Source organism: Nerophis ophidion, linkage group LG08 (assembly GCF_033978795.1).
Source record: "Nerophis ophidion isolate RoL-2023_Sa linkage group LG08, RoL_Noph_v1.0, whole genome shotgun sequence".
In the NCBI taxonomy this organism is placed as follows: Eukaryota; Metazoa; Chordata; class Actinopteri; order Syngnathiformes; family Syngnathidae; genus Nerophis; species Nerophis ophidion.
The window spans coordinates 21,526,384-21,540,869 of NC_084618.1; the positions used below are offsets into that span (position 1 = coordinate 21,526,384).

The 14,486-nt window shown below is 40.9% G+C and overlaps 1 protein-coding gene across 2 annotated transcripts in view; it reads left to right on the forward strand.

Annotated features, from left to right (window-relative positions):
* The window catches only part of fibcd1b (fibrinogen C domain containing 1b), a 364,858-nt gene that overhangs the window by 123,537 nt on the left and 226,835 nt on the right, over positions 1-14,486 (forward strand). The window contains exon 2 of one of the 2 annotated variants that reach the window (XM_061907987.1): positions 1,828-1,911. The exons of the other annotated variant lie outside the window; for it this stretch is intronic. Coding sequence (XP_061763971.1) covers positions 1,828-1,911 — 84 coding nt within the window. The remainder of the gene's footprint in view (positions 1-1,827; positions 1,912-14,486) is intronic. 2 annotated transcript variants of the gene reach the window in all.

A 14,486-nucleotide genomic window follows, 5' to 3' on the forward strand; every position in this document is an offset into this window, starting at 1 on the left:
GCTTTTATATATATATATATATATATATATATATATATATATATATATATATATATATATATATATATATATATATATATATATATATATATATCTTTGGGCACCGCATAATTTTGTTCGTTTCTGGAGGGTAACGATTCGATTCAGAATCGCTTTTTGATTTCAAAATATTCTCGATTCTAAATCCATACTATAAAAAAAATAAAAATACTGGGTGAAATTTATATGATTAAATACATTCCTTCATAAATTTGCATGAACTCAAGCGGTACCATATTTCGATACCTTTGTAGCACGTGCTAATCTTCTCCGCTGTCCTGGTCACTCTCTGCAAGGCTTTGCTATTTGCAGCAGAGCAGGCAACAAATATATACATATATATATATATATATATATATATATATACATGCATATGTATAGATATATGTACATTAATACTGTATGTATGTATACATAAATGTACATCAATACTGTATATATATATATATATATATATATATATATATATATATATATATATATATATATATATATATATATATAAGATCCGGGTTACAATCAAACAGCTGGTGTGTATTAAGTCTACTTAGTGAAGTGAAGTGAATTATATTTATATAGCGCTTTTATCTAGTGACTCAAAGCGCTTTACATAGTGAAACCCAATATCTAAGTTACATTTAAACCAGTGTGGGTGGCACTGGGAGCACGTGGGTAAAGTGTCTTGCCCAAGGACACAACGGCAGTGACTAGGATGGCGGAAGCGGGAATCGAACCTGCAACCCTCAAGTTGCTGGCACGGCCACTCTACCAACCGAGCTATACCGCTTACAGTATTAACACCTTATAAGACTCACCAACTTTCAACTTACTGGCAAAGACTACTTCCCGACTTTGGCAACACGCCAAAACCTATGCACTTCTGCCATCTTATGTCTTGCACTTGGCCGATAAACAAGCACTCAGAGGTGACTCAGGCCGACTTCCTTCCAGGTGATGTTGCACTTTTCCATGGCAACAAAGCAAACATGCCTGATAGAAAGTACTCAAAAGTACAATAATGTTCAATTAGCATTAGCGATTTTACACGGCAATTTCAACACCTCCACATTTGGTAATAACTACAACTAAGATCCGGGTTACAATCAAACAGCTGGCGTGTAATAAGTACAATACTTACAGTATTAACTCCTTATAGGACTCAACACCTTTCAACTTACTGGCAAAGACTACTTCCGGACTTTGGCGACACACCAAATTCTATGCACTTCTGCCATCTCATGGCTTGGAATTGAAACTACATGCAAATTCTACCATACAATACTTGCAAATGAGACTTTAATGTGTAAAAAAAACAAGATTTAACCACAACAAAAATATTTAAAATACATAAAATGTTGTTTTTAAACAACTTTCATTTGTTAACACATGAACACTAATAACATGAGTACTGGTATTGATTCCCAGGCACCAGTTCAAATGTTATCTGGAGCTGTATTATTATGATGTACATTTTTATGTTTCATTATTAGTATTTACGAATTGTGTGAATGATGATGCTTAAACAGAAAAAAAATCCCTATTTTTACAACGTGAAAGCACTTATGCACTCCGATATACTGTGTAAGCACACAAGTGCCATCGTCTTAAAATCCGTCTAGTGCACTTAAGCATTGGAAAGTGTGCATCTGCCATTTCAAACCGATCTCCATGGGACGCAAAATATCACCAGCACGCATTTCAATCATGCATGATGTAAATGTGAGCCCGTGGAAGTGGCGAGAAGAACACGCAACAACACTGGTGGCCTTGTGTGTTTGTCCAATGCAGACGTTCTGCGAGTGCGTGCCCGGCTCCTCGCAGCTCAAACACCGCTGGTCCGACTCCGAAAGTACCAGGGAGACACCGGCCAAGGTAAGGCCCCAGAACCTCCGTCGTAACAACGACCAGTCATTTAATCAGCAATCACGTGCACTTCCGGTGCTATCAAACCTAATACACGCAAATAAGGACATTGACAAAAGCAGAAACAATAGCATACGTTTGTTCCACCTTTTCACCAAACGATTAAGCGTCACCGGACACCATTTTCGTCACACTCTGCTTTGTTTACGATACCTGATGTACTTTGCGGCCAGTAGTACCATATTTTCCAACTCTCTAATAACTAAAGTTCCTTGGGTGAGTAATGTAAACTCACCACACCGGTATGTTTTAGCGCTTTCATGGCGAGTTTACTGACAGATAAAAGTAAAAACTTTACAATACTTTACATTAGAAATGGCAACATCGGATGATGAATGTCCCATAACAAAAAGATTGAGAAAAAGAAGAAACTGATCATATACGGTGTCGACACGGACAACAAAGGCGGACTAGCGCTATTTTTCAGGATTTATGCAGATCCTAAATACAGATCAGCAGGTACCAGTAAGAACTTTACACTACGTTATATTAGAAATGACAACAGCGGAGGATAAATGTCGCATAACAAGAAGATAGAGAAAAAGAAGAAGCTTATCAACTATGGTGTCGACACAGACTAGAAAGGCGGACGCTCACAATTTGTCAGGATTTATGCAGATCCCAAATACAGATCAGCAGGTTCCTGTAGGAACTTTACACCACTTTATATTAGAAAAGGCAACAGCGGCGGGATGAATGTCTAATAACAAGAAGATAGAGAAAAATAAGTTTGACTACGGCGTCGACACAGACTACAAAGGCGGATGCGCACAATTTTTCAGGATCTATGCAGATCCCAAAGACAGATCTGCAGGTACCAGAAGTCAAGACAAGTTGCATTTGCATAATATTGCGAAACAAAACGTCAGATGACATTGCAAAATAAATCATTATTAAGAACCGTAAACGAAGCTGTCATGTCCGTGATTGGTGGTCCAAAGAACCCGGAAGTTCAAGACTTCCACATGGTGCTTCTTTGGTCAAAATGTTGCATAGATGATGTTTTAAAGATCATCTTCAAGCCGCTTTCTAGCAGTCACCTCCGGAAGCGCCGTTTTGTGGGCGGTCTTATTTACGTGGCTCACCTTCGGCAGCGTCTTCGCCCCGTCATCTTTGTTGTAGTGAAGAAGTGTCAAAAGATGGAGCTAACTGTTTTAATGACATTCAGACTTATTAAAATCAATAATGGACCTGCATCGACCGGAACTCTCTAATAACTAAAGTTCCTTGGGTGAATAATGTAAACTCACCACACCGGTATGTTTTAGCGCTTTAATGGCGAGTTTACTGACTGATATAAGTAATAACATTACACTACTTTATATTAGAAATGGCATCAGTGGGGGATGAATGTCCCATAACAAGAACATAGAGAAAAAGAAGAAGTTTATCGACTAAAAAGGCGGACTCGCGCAATTTTTCAGGATTTATGCAGATCCCAGATACAGGTCAGCAGGTATTAGGCCACCGGTAAAGTTACTAAACATGTCAGACCTTAGAAAATCTAAAAGACGTTGTTACGATTCCTAACTTATTCATGACAAAACCAGGAACAAAATAGATGATTTGTATCTGAGGATGCCTTTGGAGGATTAAATGGAAATGAGCGTTTGGTATGTAAACTATCTTGTCCAATACAATCTATGATCATGTCTAACAAAGCTCGGATGTCCGTGCAACGGATGCTTAGGAGCGAAGTATCGTCATACTAGTGTAATTCTTAGCAGGATAGCCCGGTCAATGACACATCGACATATAGGCTAACGAGGGAAACATATGCCCGTGAGCTTGCATGTTGACGTGTCATCCAACTGACATGGCAAAATATATTTTCTACGGATAAAACCGACGTGGGTATGGGTAGTGTCAGTGCCTATTTCCTTCTCCGTATGCTGATACGCTGAGGAAATGGGTTCCAACATTAGCACGGCTGTCATCATGGCAATGTGAAACGTATGGAGACAACCAAATCACATGATCAAATAATTACTCGGTAGCCTTTAGGCATACCTCGGTAAATGTCTCCTCTTCAGTTTTGGGCATACATTAAGCTTTTAAGCATGCTGTACTTTTTCCCCCCCATTGCTATCATTGGTTGTAGTTGGTTTTAGTCTTCGTTTTCTGATAGTACTGACAATCATCATCATCGGCGGTCACTCGAAACGAGTATGACGATCCTCCTGGTAGGGGGTGGGTATCCTACTATGAAGGGGGCCTGTACATGACTTTGTCTGTGCACCAGTCTCCCCACCGTTAGTCACTCCACGATCCCTGACAGATCCGGGTAAGGGTCCAGTGGCATGGAGTCCAAGACGACTGGGGACCCTTTTCTACTGCAGCCTTCACCCTTCGTTGTGACGCTCCATAGGTTTAACAATCATCCGCCGCCTGTTCCACCGTTGAGGTCTGGGGTTGGTATTTCCCCATATCTGGGCACACATGGATGTGCGGTGCCTTTTTCCGCCATCGCAGCCGTTGCGTTGGTTCTTACATCTACCGTCTTCCGCCTGACTCGCTGTTGAGGTATTCACCGTATCCCTGGCTAGGGGGCAGTCAGGTACTAGGCCTTTGTCAAGCACCACCTTGGACCCCAGGAAGAATAATCTCCACTGCAGTGTAGACTAATGGGGATACTAAACTAAACTAAATCTGGGGTTCACTAGTAAAGGGGTAAACCTCCCAGTGCCCCGAGACCCCATAAAGGAGCCTCCACCACTGCCGGATGCACTTTAACGTCATGCCCAGGACAATACTGACAATAACCATATGATTGCCACTTGTTGGGATATTGTACGCAGGCATGAGGTACGTCTTCCTGAAAAAAAGCTTAATTTCTGTATAAAATATGTTTGTTAGAGATTCTATTCTACTAATATGGTCCCAGCACCTCAACCCCTAGTTCCTTGGAGTATTCCAATCTGGCAGTATCTGGCAACCTCGGTCAGGGAAAGGGGCAGGGGGCGACAGAATTTTGACCGTGTTTGGAGTACCACTTCTGGCCACATTTTTACACATAGCTCCTTTAAGGCAAGTGAGATTGAGTGGAGAGCGTGATCAGAAAACGCCATCCAGCTGTTCTGTTCTTGGGTGTTCCAATCGTTCAAAAAGAGAGGTGGGATAGACCTTTCATAGAGTCCCGAGAGAAGTGGTTGAAAGAGGTAATAGTCAGCGGATAATAACGAAGGAAATGGCTCTTAAAAATATCACTTTCACCATCTTGCGGAATACAATCGGACCATGCTTGTGTCTGCAGCGATCACTTTGTAAAATGTTGGTTTTAACATTTAAAATTTCAGTTTGAGAATCTTTCTGTGACGTAATCCAAATTATTCTCTAGTATATAAATAGTGTCTGATAGCCGAACTAAACGTAAAGAAAAGTGAAGAGATTATATTAGTTAGTATTTTGTTCTTTTGCTATGCCTAAATATAACTAGGAAGACCTGCTTGTGCAAATAAACTAACGTTATGTCAAGTCCTAGTAATAATTATCGTGATTGTTGGTCCAATCCACCGTCTTTTCTTCTTTAAATCTTTGCAAACGTCAAATGAAGTGAGGTCGAGGTGATGATGGTTTGAATCTTTCAAAAATCATTATTGTTATGTTTTATCATATATTGCTGCCTTTGCACCTGTCAATGTTTACTTTTGTATGCACATTAAATCAACAAAAAAATCCTGACTTTGGGGCAATGTTCACGGACTCTAACATTTGGCTTTCTATTAGATGCAATGGTTTTTCCATTTTGGGACCACGATTTGGGTCCTAACTTGTTCACTGGTCCCCACACAAAAGGTACTTTTCCTTGTTGATGTCTCAAGAAGGGTAAAAATACAAGAACACACACACATTCTTGTATTTGTGAACTTCTTGAGACCACCAAAAAATGCCTCCCTCTTTAGGACCACCCTTTCTAGATTTACTAAAATGTGTATTTGAAACATTGATAATTTATACATACTATAAGAATATGAAAACGCTTGTTGTGAAAAATTACTTGGAATTTCAGAAAAAAAGGTCCCAATTTCGCAAAAAAACTTTAGAATTTTAGCATTGTCATAAGTCGTAATTTTACTCAACGCATGTAAAACAAATTACAAGAACAACTGAGCATTTCTGCAAAAGTGTGATAAAAGTTGGAATTTTACCCAATACAGTCTCAATTTTACAAGAAAAAATAAACATGTTTGGCAATTGTATGAAAAGAGTCATAAATTTACTCAACACAAGTCACAATTTCATTAAAATACTTTACAATGTTGGCAATATTATAATAGTAATCGGAATTTTACTTGGCAAAATGATGACAAAAGTCATGAGTAGTTAAGTCCTTATTTAGCTGCTCTCTTGTTTTATCATGCATTGCTGCCTTTGCACCTGTCAATGTTTACTTTTGTCTGCACATTAAATCAGCAAAAAAAATCTGGACTTTGGGGCAATGTTCACAGACTCTAGTATTTGGCTCTCTTAGATGTGATGGTTTTACCGTATTAAGACCACGATTTGGGTCCTAACTTGTTCACCGGTCCTCACTTGGAAGGTACTTTTCCTTGTTGATGTCTCACGAAGGGTAGAAATACAAGAACACACACACACATTTTTGTATCTGTCAACTTCTTGAGACCACCAAAAAATGCCTCCCTCTTTAGGACCACCCTTTCTAAATCTATAAAAAATTGTATATACAACATTGATAATATATACATACTATAGAAATATAAAAAAGCTTGTTGTGATAAATGAGTTGGAACTTCAGAAGAAAAGGTCACAATTTCGCAAGAAAACTTTAGAATTTCGTGCAATGTTATAATAAGTCTTTATTTTACTCAACACATGGAAAAAAAATACAAGAAAAACTCAGCATGTGTGCAATAGTATGATAAAAGTTGAAATTTTACTCAATCACAGTCGCAATTTTACAAAAAAAACTAAACATTTTTGGCAATGGTATGAAAAGAGTCGTAAATTTACTCGACACACGTCACAATTTCATAAGAAAACTTCACCGTTTTTGCAATATTATAATAGTAATCGGAATTTTACTTGGCAAAATGATGACAAAAGTCATGAGTAGTTAAGTCCTTCTTTAGCCGCCGTCTTGTTTTATCATAAATTGCCGCCTTTGCACCTGTCAATGTTTACTTTTGTCTGCACATTAAATCAACAAAAAAAAAATTCGGACTTTGGAGCAATGTTCACGGACTCTAGTATTTGGCTCTCTATTAGATGCAATGGTTTTTCTTTTTTGGGACCACGATTTGGGTCCTAACTTGTTCACCAGTCCAACAAGGTACTTTTCCTTGTTGATATCTCAAGAAGGGTAGAAATACAACAACGCACACACATTCTTGTACATGTGAACTTCTTGAGACCACCAAAAAATGCCTCCCTCTTTAGGACCACCCTTTCTAGATCTATGAAAAAATGTATTTGCAACATTGATAATATATACATACTAAAAAATGTAAAAAAGTTTGTTGTAAAAAATGAGTTGGAACTTCAGAAGAAAAGGTCACAATTTCACAAGAAAACTTTAGAATTTTGGCAACGTTATAAATCCTAATTTTACTCAACACATGTAAAAAAAAAAAATACAAGAAAAACTAACCATTTGTGCAATATTAGGATAAAAGTTGGAATTTTACTCAATAACACTCGCAATTTTGCAAAAAAAGCTAAACATTTTTGGGAACTGTATGAAAAGAGTCGTAAATTTACTCGACACCAGTCACAATTTAATAAGAAAACTTTGCAATGTTGACAATATTATAATAGTAATCGGAATTTTACTTGGCAAAGTGATGATAAAAGTCATGAGTAGTTAAGTCCTTCTTTAGCTGCTGTCTTGTTTTATCATATATTGCTGCCTTTGCACCTGTCAATGTTTACTTTTGTTTGCACATTAAATCAACAACAAAAATCCGGACTTTGGAGCAATGTTCACGGACTCTAGTGTTCGGCTCTCTATTAGATGCATTGTTTTTTTCCGAATTGGGACCACGGTTTGGGTCCTAACTTGTTCACCGGTCCTCACTTTGTCTTAATCCTGGGTTATATTGTGTGTGTATTTGCAAAGATAAAAACATTTATTCCAATATCCTTCATATGGAAGGTACTTTTCCTTGTTGATGTCTAAAGAATGGTAGAAATACAAGAACACACACACAAACACACACACTTACACACACACATTCTTGTATTTGTCAACTTTTTGAGACCTCCAAAAAATGCCTCCCTCTTTAGGACCACCCGTTCTAGATGTATAAAGATTTGTTATAAAGATGCAATGGTTTTTCCGTGTTAGGGCCACGGTTTGGGTCCTAATCCTGGTATCTATTTTTTTATGAAACCGACATGAGATACTATGTGTGTGTATTTGCAAAGATAAAAACATTTATTCCTATGTCCTTCATATGGAAGGTACTTTTCCTTGTTGATGTCTCAAGAATGGTAGAAATACAAGAACACACACACACACACACACTCAAACATACACTTATACACACACATTCTTGTATTTGTCAGCTTTTTGAGACCTCCAAAAAAATACCTTCCTCTTTAGGACCACCCTTTCTTGATCTATAAAGATTTGTTATAAAAATGTGATGGTTTTTCCGTATTGGGTCCACGATTTGGGTCCTAACTTGTTCACCGGTCCTCACTTTGTCTTAATCCTGGTATCTATTTTTTCATGAAACCGACATGAGATACAATGTGTGTGTATTTGCAAAGATAAAAACATGTATTCCTATGTCCTTCATATGGAAGGTACTTTTCCTTGTTGATGTCTCAAGATGGGTAGAAATACAAGAACACACACACTTACACACACACATTCTTGTATTTGTCAGCTTTTTGAGACCTCTAAAAAAACGCCTTCCTCTTTAGGACCACCCTTTTTTGATCTATAAAGATTTGTTATAAAGATGTGATGGTTTTTCCGTATTAGGGCCACGGTTTGGGTCCTAACTTGTTCACCGGTCCTCACTTTGTCTTAATCCTGGTATCTATTTTTTCATGAAACCGACATGAGATACAATGTGTGTGTATTTGCAAAGATAAAAACATTTATTCCTATGTCCTTCATATGGAAGGTACTTTTCCTTGTTGATGTCTCAAGAAGGGTAGAAATACAAGAACACACACACTTACACACACACATTCTTGTATTTGTCAGCTTTTTGAGACCTCTAAAAAAATGCCCTCCTCTTCAGGACCACCCTCTCTTGATCTATAAAGATTTTTTATAAAGATGTGATGGTTTTTCCGTATTTTGGCCACGATTTGGGTCCTAATTTGTTCACCGGTCTTCACTTTGTCTTAATCCTGGTATCTCTTTTTTCATGAAACCGACATGAGATACAATGTGTGTGTATTTGCAAAGATAATAACATTTATTCCTCTGTCCTTCATATGGAAGGTACTTTTCCTTGTTGATGTTTCAAGAAGGGTAGCAATACAAGAACACACACACACACACACATTCTTGTATTTGTCAGCTTTTTGAGACCTCCAAAAAAATGCCTCCCTCTTTAGGACCATCCTTTCTTGATCTATAAAAATTTGTTACAAAGATGCGATGGTTTTTCCGTATTAGGGCCACGATTTGGGTCCTAACTTGTTCACCGGTCCTCACTTTGTCTTAATCCTGGTATCTCTTTTTTTCATAAAACCGACATGAGATACAATGTGTGTGTATTTGCAAAGATAAAAACATTTATTCCTATGTCTTTCATATGGAAGGTACTTTTCCTTGTTGATGTCTCAAGAAGGGTAGCAATACAAGAACACACACACACACACACGCATTCTTGTATTTGTCAGCTTTTTGAGACCTCCAAAAAAAATTCTTCCTTTTTAGGACCACCCTTTTTAGATCTATTAAGATTTGTTACAAAGATGCGATGGTTTTTCCGTATTAGGGCCACGGTTTGGGTCCTAACTTGTTCACCGGTCCTCACTTTGTCTTAATCCTGGTATCTCTTTTTTAATGAAATCGACATGAGAAACATGTGTGTATTTGCAAAGATAAAAACACAAAGTGCATTCATTCGTATGTCCTTGAACGCGAACACCGACTCCTTGCGCGGTCCACTATTCCGCAAGGTTAAAAAATATTCTCCTGATATGATGAGAAAAATATTAAAAGACGCCACATGCCATGGTTTTGTTAAAAGGCCTTGAGTCCCAAAGGCGCATTGTGACGTCCCCTGCAGAGACCACCACTCATCCCCTTTGCGATCTATCCCCTCAAATTCCCCGGTGGTCCTGTTAACCCCCGCCGCCAACCGATCCAATCAAACAATGTGCAATGTGGACTCGTCAGACCACAGAAAACTTTTCCAATTCTCATCAGTCCATCTGAGATGAGCTTGGGCCCAGCGAAGCCAGTTGTGTTTCAGGGTGTTCTTGATAAATGGCTTTGGCTTTGCATAGTAGAGTTTCACTTTCACTTACCGATATAGCGACAAACTGTCGTTACTGACAGTGGTTTTCTGAAGTGTTCCTGAGCCCATGTGGTGATATCCTTTACACACTGCTGTTGCTTTTTGATACAGTTCCGCCTGAGGGATCCAAAGTCACGGGCATTCAATGTTGGTTTTCAGCCTTGGAGTGAGTTCTCCAGATTTTCTGGACCTTTTGATGATATTACGAACCGTAGTTGGTGAAATCCCTAAATTCCTTGCAACAGCTTAGGCCCAGCGAAGCCGGCGGCATTTCTGGGTGTTGTTGATAAATTGCTTTGGCTTTGCATAGTAGAGTTTTAACTTGCACTTACAGATGTAGCGATCGATTGTAGTCACTGACAGTGGTTTTCTGAAGTGTTCCTGAGCCCATGTGGTGATATTCTTTACACACTGATTTCTGTTTTTGATCAAGTACCGCCTGAGAGATCCAAAGTCATGGGCATTCAATGTTGGTTTTCAGCCTCGCAGTGATTTCTCCAGATTCTCTGAACCTTTTGATGACATTACGGACCATAGATGGTGAAATCCCTAATTCCCTTGCAACAGCTTGGGTCCAGCGAAGCCGGCGGCATTTCTGGGTGTTGTTGATAAATTGCTTTGGCTTTGCATAATAGAGTTTTAACTTGCACTTACAGATGTAGCGACCGACTGTAGTCACTGACAGTGGTTTTCTGAAGTGTTCCTGAGCCCATCTGGTGATATCCTTTACACACTGATTTCGGTTTTTGATCAAGTACCGCCTGAGAGATCCAAAGTCACGGGCATTCAATGTTGGTTTTCAGCCTTGCCGGGATTTCCCCAGATTCTCTAAACCTCTTGATGATATTACGAACTGTAGATGGTGATATCCCTAAATTCCTTGCAACGGCTTGGGCCCAGCGAAGCCGGCGGCATTTCTGGGTGTTGTTGATAAATTGCTTTGGCTTTGCACAGTAGAGTTTTAACTTGCACTTACAGATGTAGCGACCGACTGTAGTCACTTAATGTAAATCTGTCATTTGTAATAACCGTTCTTTCAAAGACGCCAGCCGCTCAACGCAAAAGCGTTCCGTGGATTGCGTCTTTCTGCCATTAAGGTCCTGAAAGTGCTCGTGCAGTACGTTCACATAAAGACCATAAGGTTGTGGCTGGCAACGAGGCCAGAAGGTGTTTTTTTTTTTTTTTTTTACCATTGCCAGTTGAATAGCAAATTTATATGAATGTATAGAGCAGGGGTTGGCAACCCGCGGTTCTAGAGCAGGGGTCACCAACGCGGACCAGATGAGTCGCCCGCTGGCCTGTTCTAAAAATAGCTCAAATAGCAGCACTTACCAGTGCCATCCATCCATTTTCTACCGCTCATTCCCTTTCGGGGTCGCGGGGGGCGCTGGTGCCTATCTCAGCTACAATCGGGCGGAAGGCAGGGTACACCCTGGACAAGTCGCCACCTCATCGCAGGGCCAACACAGATAGACAGACAACATTCACACTCACATTCACACACTAGGGCCAATTTAGTGTTGCCAATCAACCTATCCCCAGGTGCATGTCTTTGGAGGTGGGAGGAAGCCGGAGTGACCTGCCTCTATTTTTGAAATTGTATTTATTTACTAGCAAGCTGGTCTCGCTTTGCTCGACATTTTTAATTCTAAGAGGGACAAAACTCAAATAGAATTTGATGTTCACAGTGTTCTTTATCGGCATCACATACACGCTATGATAGCAAACAACTTTTCAGTCTTGCTCTGTGACTCTCCAGTTTTTCCTGTCGTCTTCTTTTCCGACTCTCTTGCGCGTGTGTCTGTCCATTAGCAACTCCAACCTCCCCGTTTTTCGTGTATCGTCCCGGCTGCTGCTAATAAGCATAGCAGATAATTGGATGATCAGTCCCAACTGGGTAATCCAGTCATATGTCATGTGCTTACACACCCCGCGGTCACAACATGTAAATGGAGTTGTCGAAGTCTCTCTCCCGAGTGGGTTCTGCTGACGCTGATACAGCTTCACAATAGTCCGGATGTCTGGTGTTCACAATGTCCTTTATTGGCAGCGCACACACGCTATGATAGCACACAACTTTTCAGTCTTGCTCCGTGACTTTTCAGGTCGTTTTCTTTTCGGACTCTTGTGCGCGTGTGTCTGTCCATTAGCAACTCCAACCTCCCCTTTTTTCGTGTATCGGCCCGGCTGCTGCTAATAAGCATGGCAGGTGATTGGATGATCAGTCCCAACTGGGTAATCCAGTCAAATGTCAGCTGTGCTTACACACCCCGCGGTCACAACATGTAAATGGAGTTGTGGAGGTCTCTCTCCCGAGTGGGTTCTGCTGACGCTGATACAGCTTCACAATAGTCCGGATGTCTGGTGTTCACAATGTTCTTTATTGGCATTACACACACGCTATGATAGCAAACAACTTTTCAGTCTTGCTCTGTGACTTTTCAGTCTTTCCAGTCGTCTTCTTTTCGGACTCGTGCGCGTGTGTCTGTCCATTAGCAACTCCAACCTCCCCTTCGTTCGTGTATCGGCCCGGCTGCTGCTAATAAGCATGGCAGGTGATTGGATGATCAGTCCCAGCTGGGTAATCCAGTCAAATGTCAGCTGTGCTTCGAGGCCGGTTTTTACCCACCCCCGCGATCACAACATGTAAATGGAGTTGTGGAGGTCTCTCTCCCTAGTGGGTTCTCCTGGCGCTGACAAAGCTTCACACTAGTCTGGATGTCTGGTGCTCACAATGTCCTTTATTGGCAGCGCACACACGCTTTGATAGCACAGAACTTTTCAGCATTGCTCTGTGACTTTTCAGTTTTTCCGGTCATTTTCTTTTCCTACTGCGCGTGTGTCTGTCCATTAGCAACTCCATCCTCTCGTTTTTTGTGTCTCGTTCCGGCTGCTGCTAATAAGCATGGCAGGTGATTGGATGATCAGTCCCAGCTGGGTAATCCAGTCAAATGTCAGCTGTGCTTCGAGGCCGGTTTTTACCAACCCCCGCGATCACAACATGCAAATGGAGTTGTGGAGGTCTCTCTCCCTAGTGGGTTCTCCTGGCGCTGACAAAGCTTCACACTAGTCTGGATGTCTGGTGCTCACAATGTCCTTTATTGGCAGCGCACACACGCTTTGATAGCACAGAACCTTTCAGCATTGCTCTGTGACTTTTCAGTTTTTCCGGTCATTTTCTTTTCCGACTGCGCGTGTGTCTGTCCATTAGCAACTCCATCCTCTCGTTTTTTGTGTCTCGTTCCGGCTGCTGCTAATAAGCATGGCAGGTGATTGGATGATCAGTCCTAGCTGGGTAATCCAGTCAAACGTCAGCTGTGCTTCGACGCCCGGTCCTTACATACCCCCGCGATCACAACATGTAAATGGAGTCGTGGAGGTCTCTCTCCCTAGTGGGTTTTCCTGGTTCTGACAAAGCTTCACACCAGTCCGGATGTCTGGTGCTCACAAAGTACTTTATTGGCAGCGCACACACGCTATGATAGCACACAACTATTCAGTCTTGCTCCGTGACTTTTAAAGCCGTCTTCTTTTCGGATTCTCGTGCAACCGTGCCTGTCCATTAGCAACTCCAACCTCCCCCTTTTGTTTGTGTATCGTCCCGGCTGCTGCTAATAAGCATGGCAGGTGATTGGATGATCAGTCCCAACTGGGTAATCCAGTCAAATGTCAGCTGTGCTTACACACCCCGCGGTCACAACATGTAAATGGAGTTGTGGAAGTCTCTCTCCCGAGTGGGTTCTCCTGACGCTGACAAAGCTTCACACTAATCCGAATGTCTGGTGTTCACAATGTTCTTTATTGGCAGCGCACACCCGCTATGATAGCACACAACTTTTCAGTCTTGCTCTGTGACTTTTCAGGTCGTTTTCTTTTCGGACTCTTGTGCGCGTGTGTCTGTCCATTAGCAACTCCAACCTCCCCTTTGTTCGTGTATCGGCCCGGCTGCTGCTAATAAGCATGGCAGGTGATTGGATGATCAGTCCCAGCTGGGTAATCCAGTCAAATGTCAGCTGTGCTTCGAGGCCGGTTTTTACCCACCCCCGCGATCACAACATGTAAATGGAGTTGTGGAGG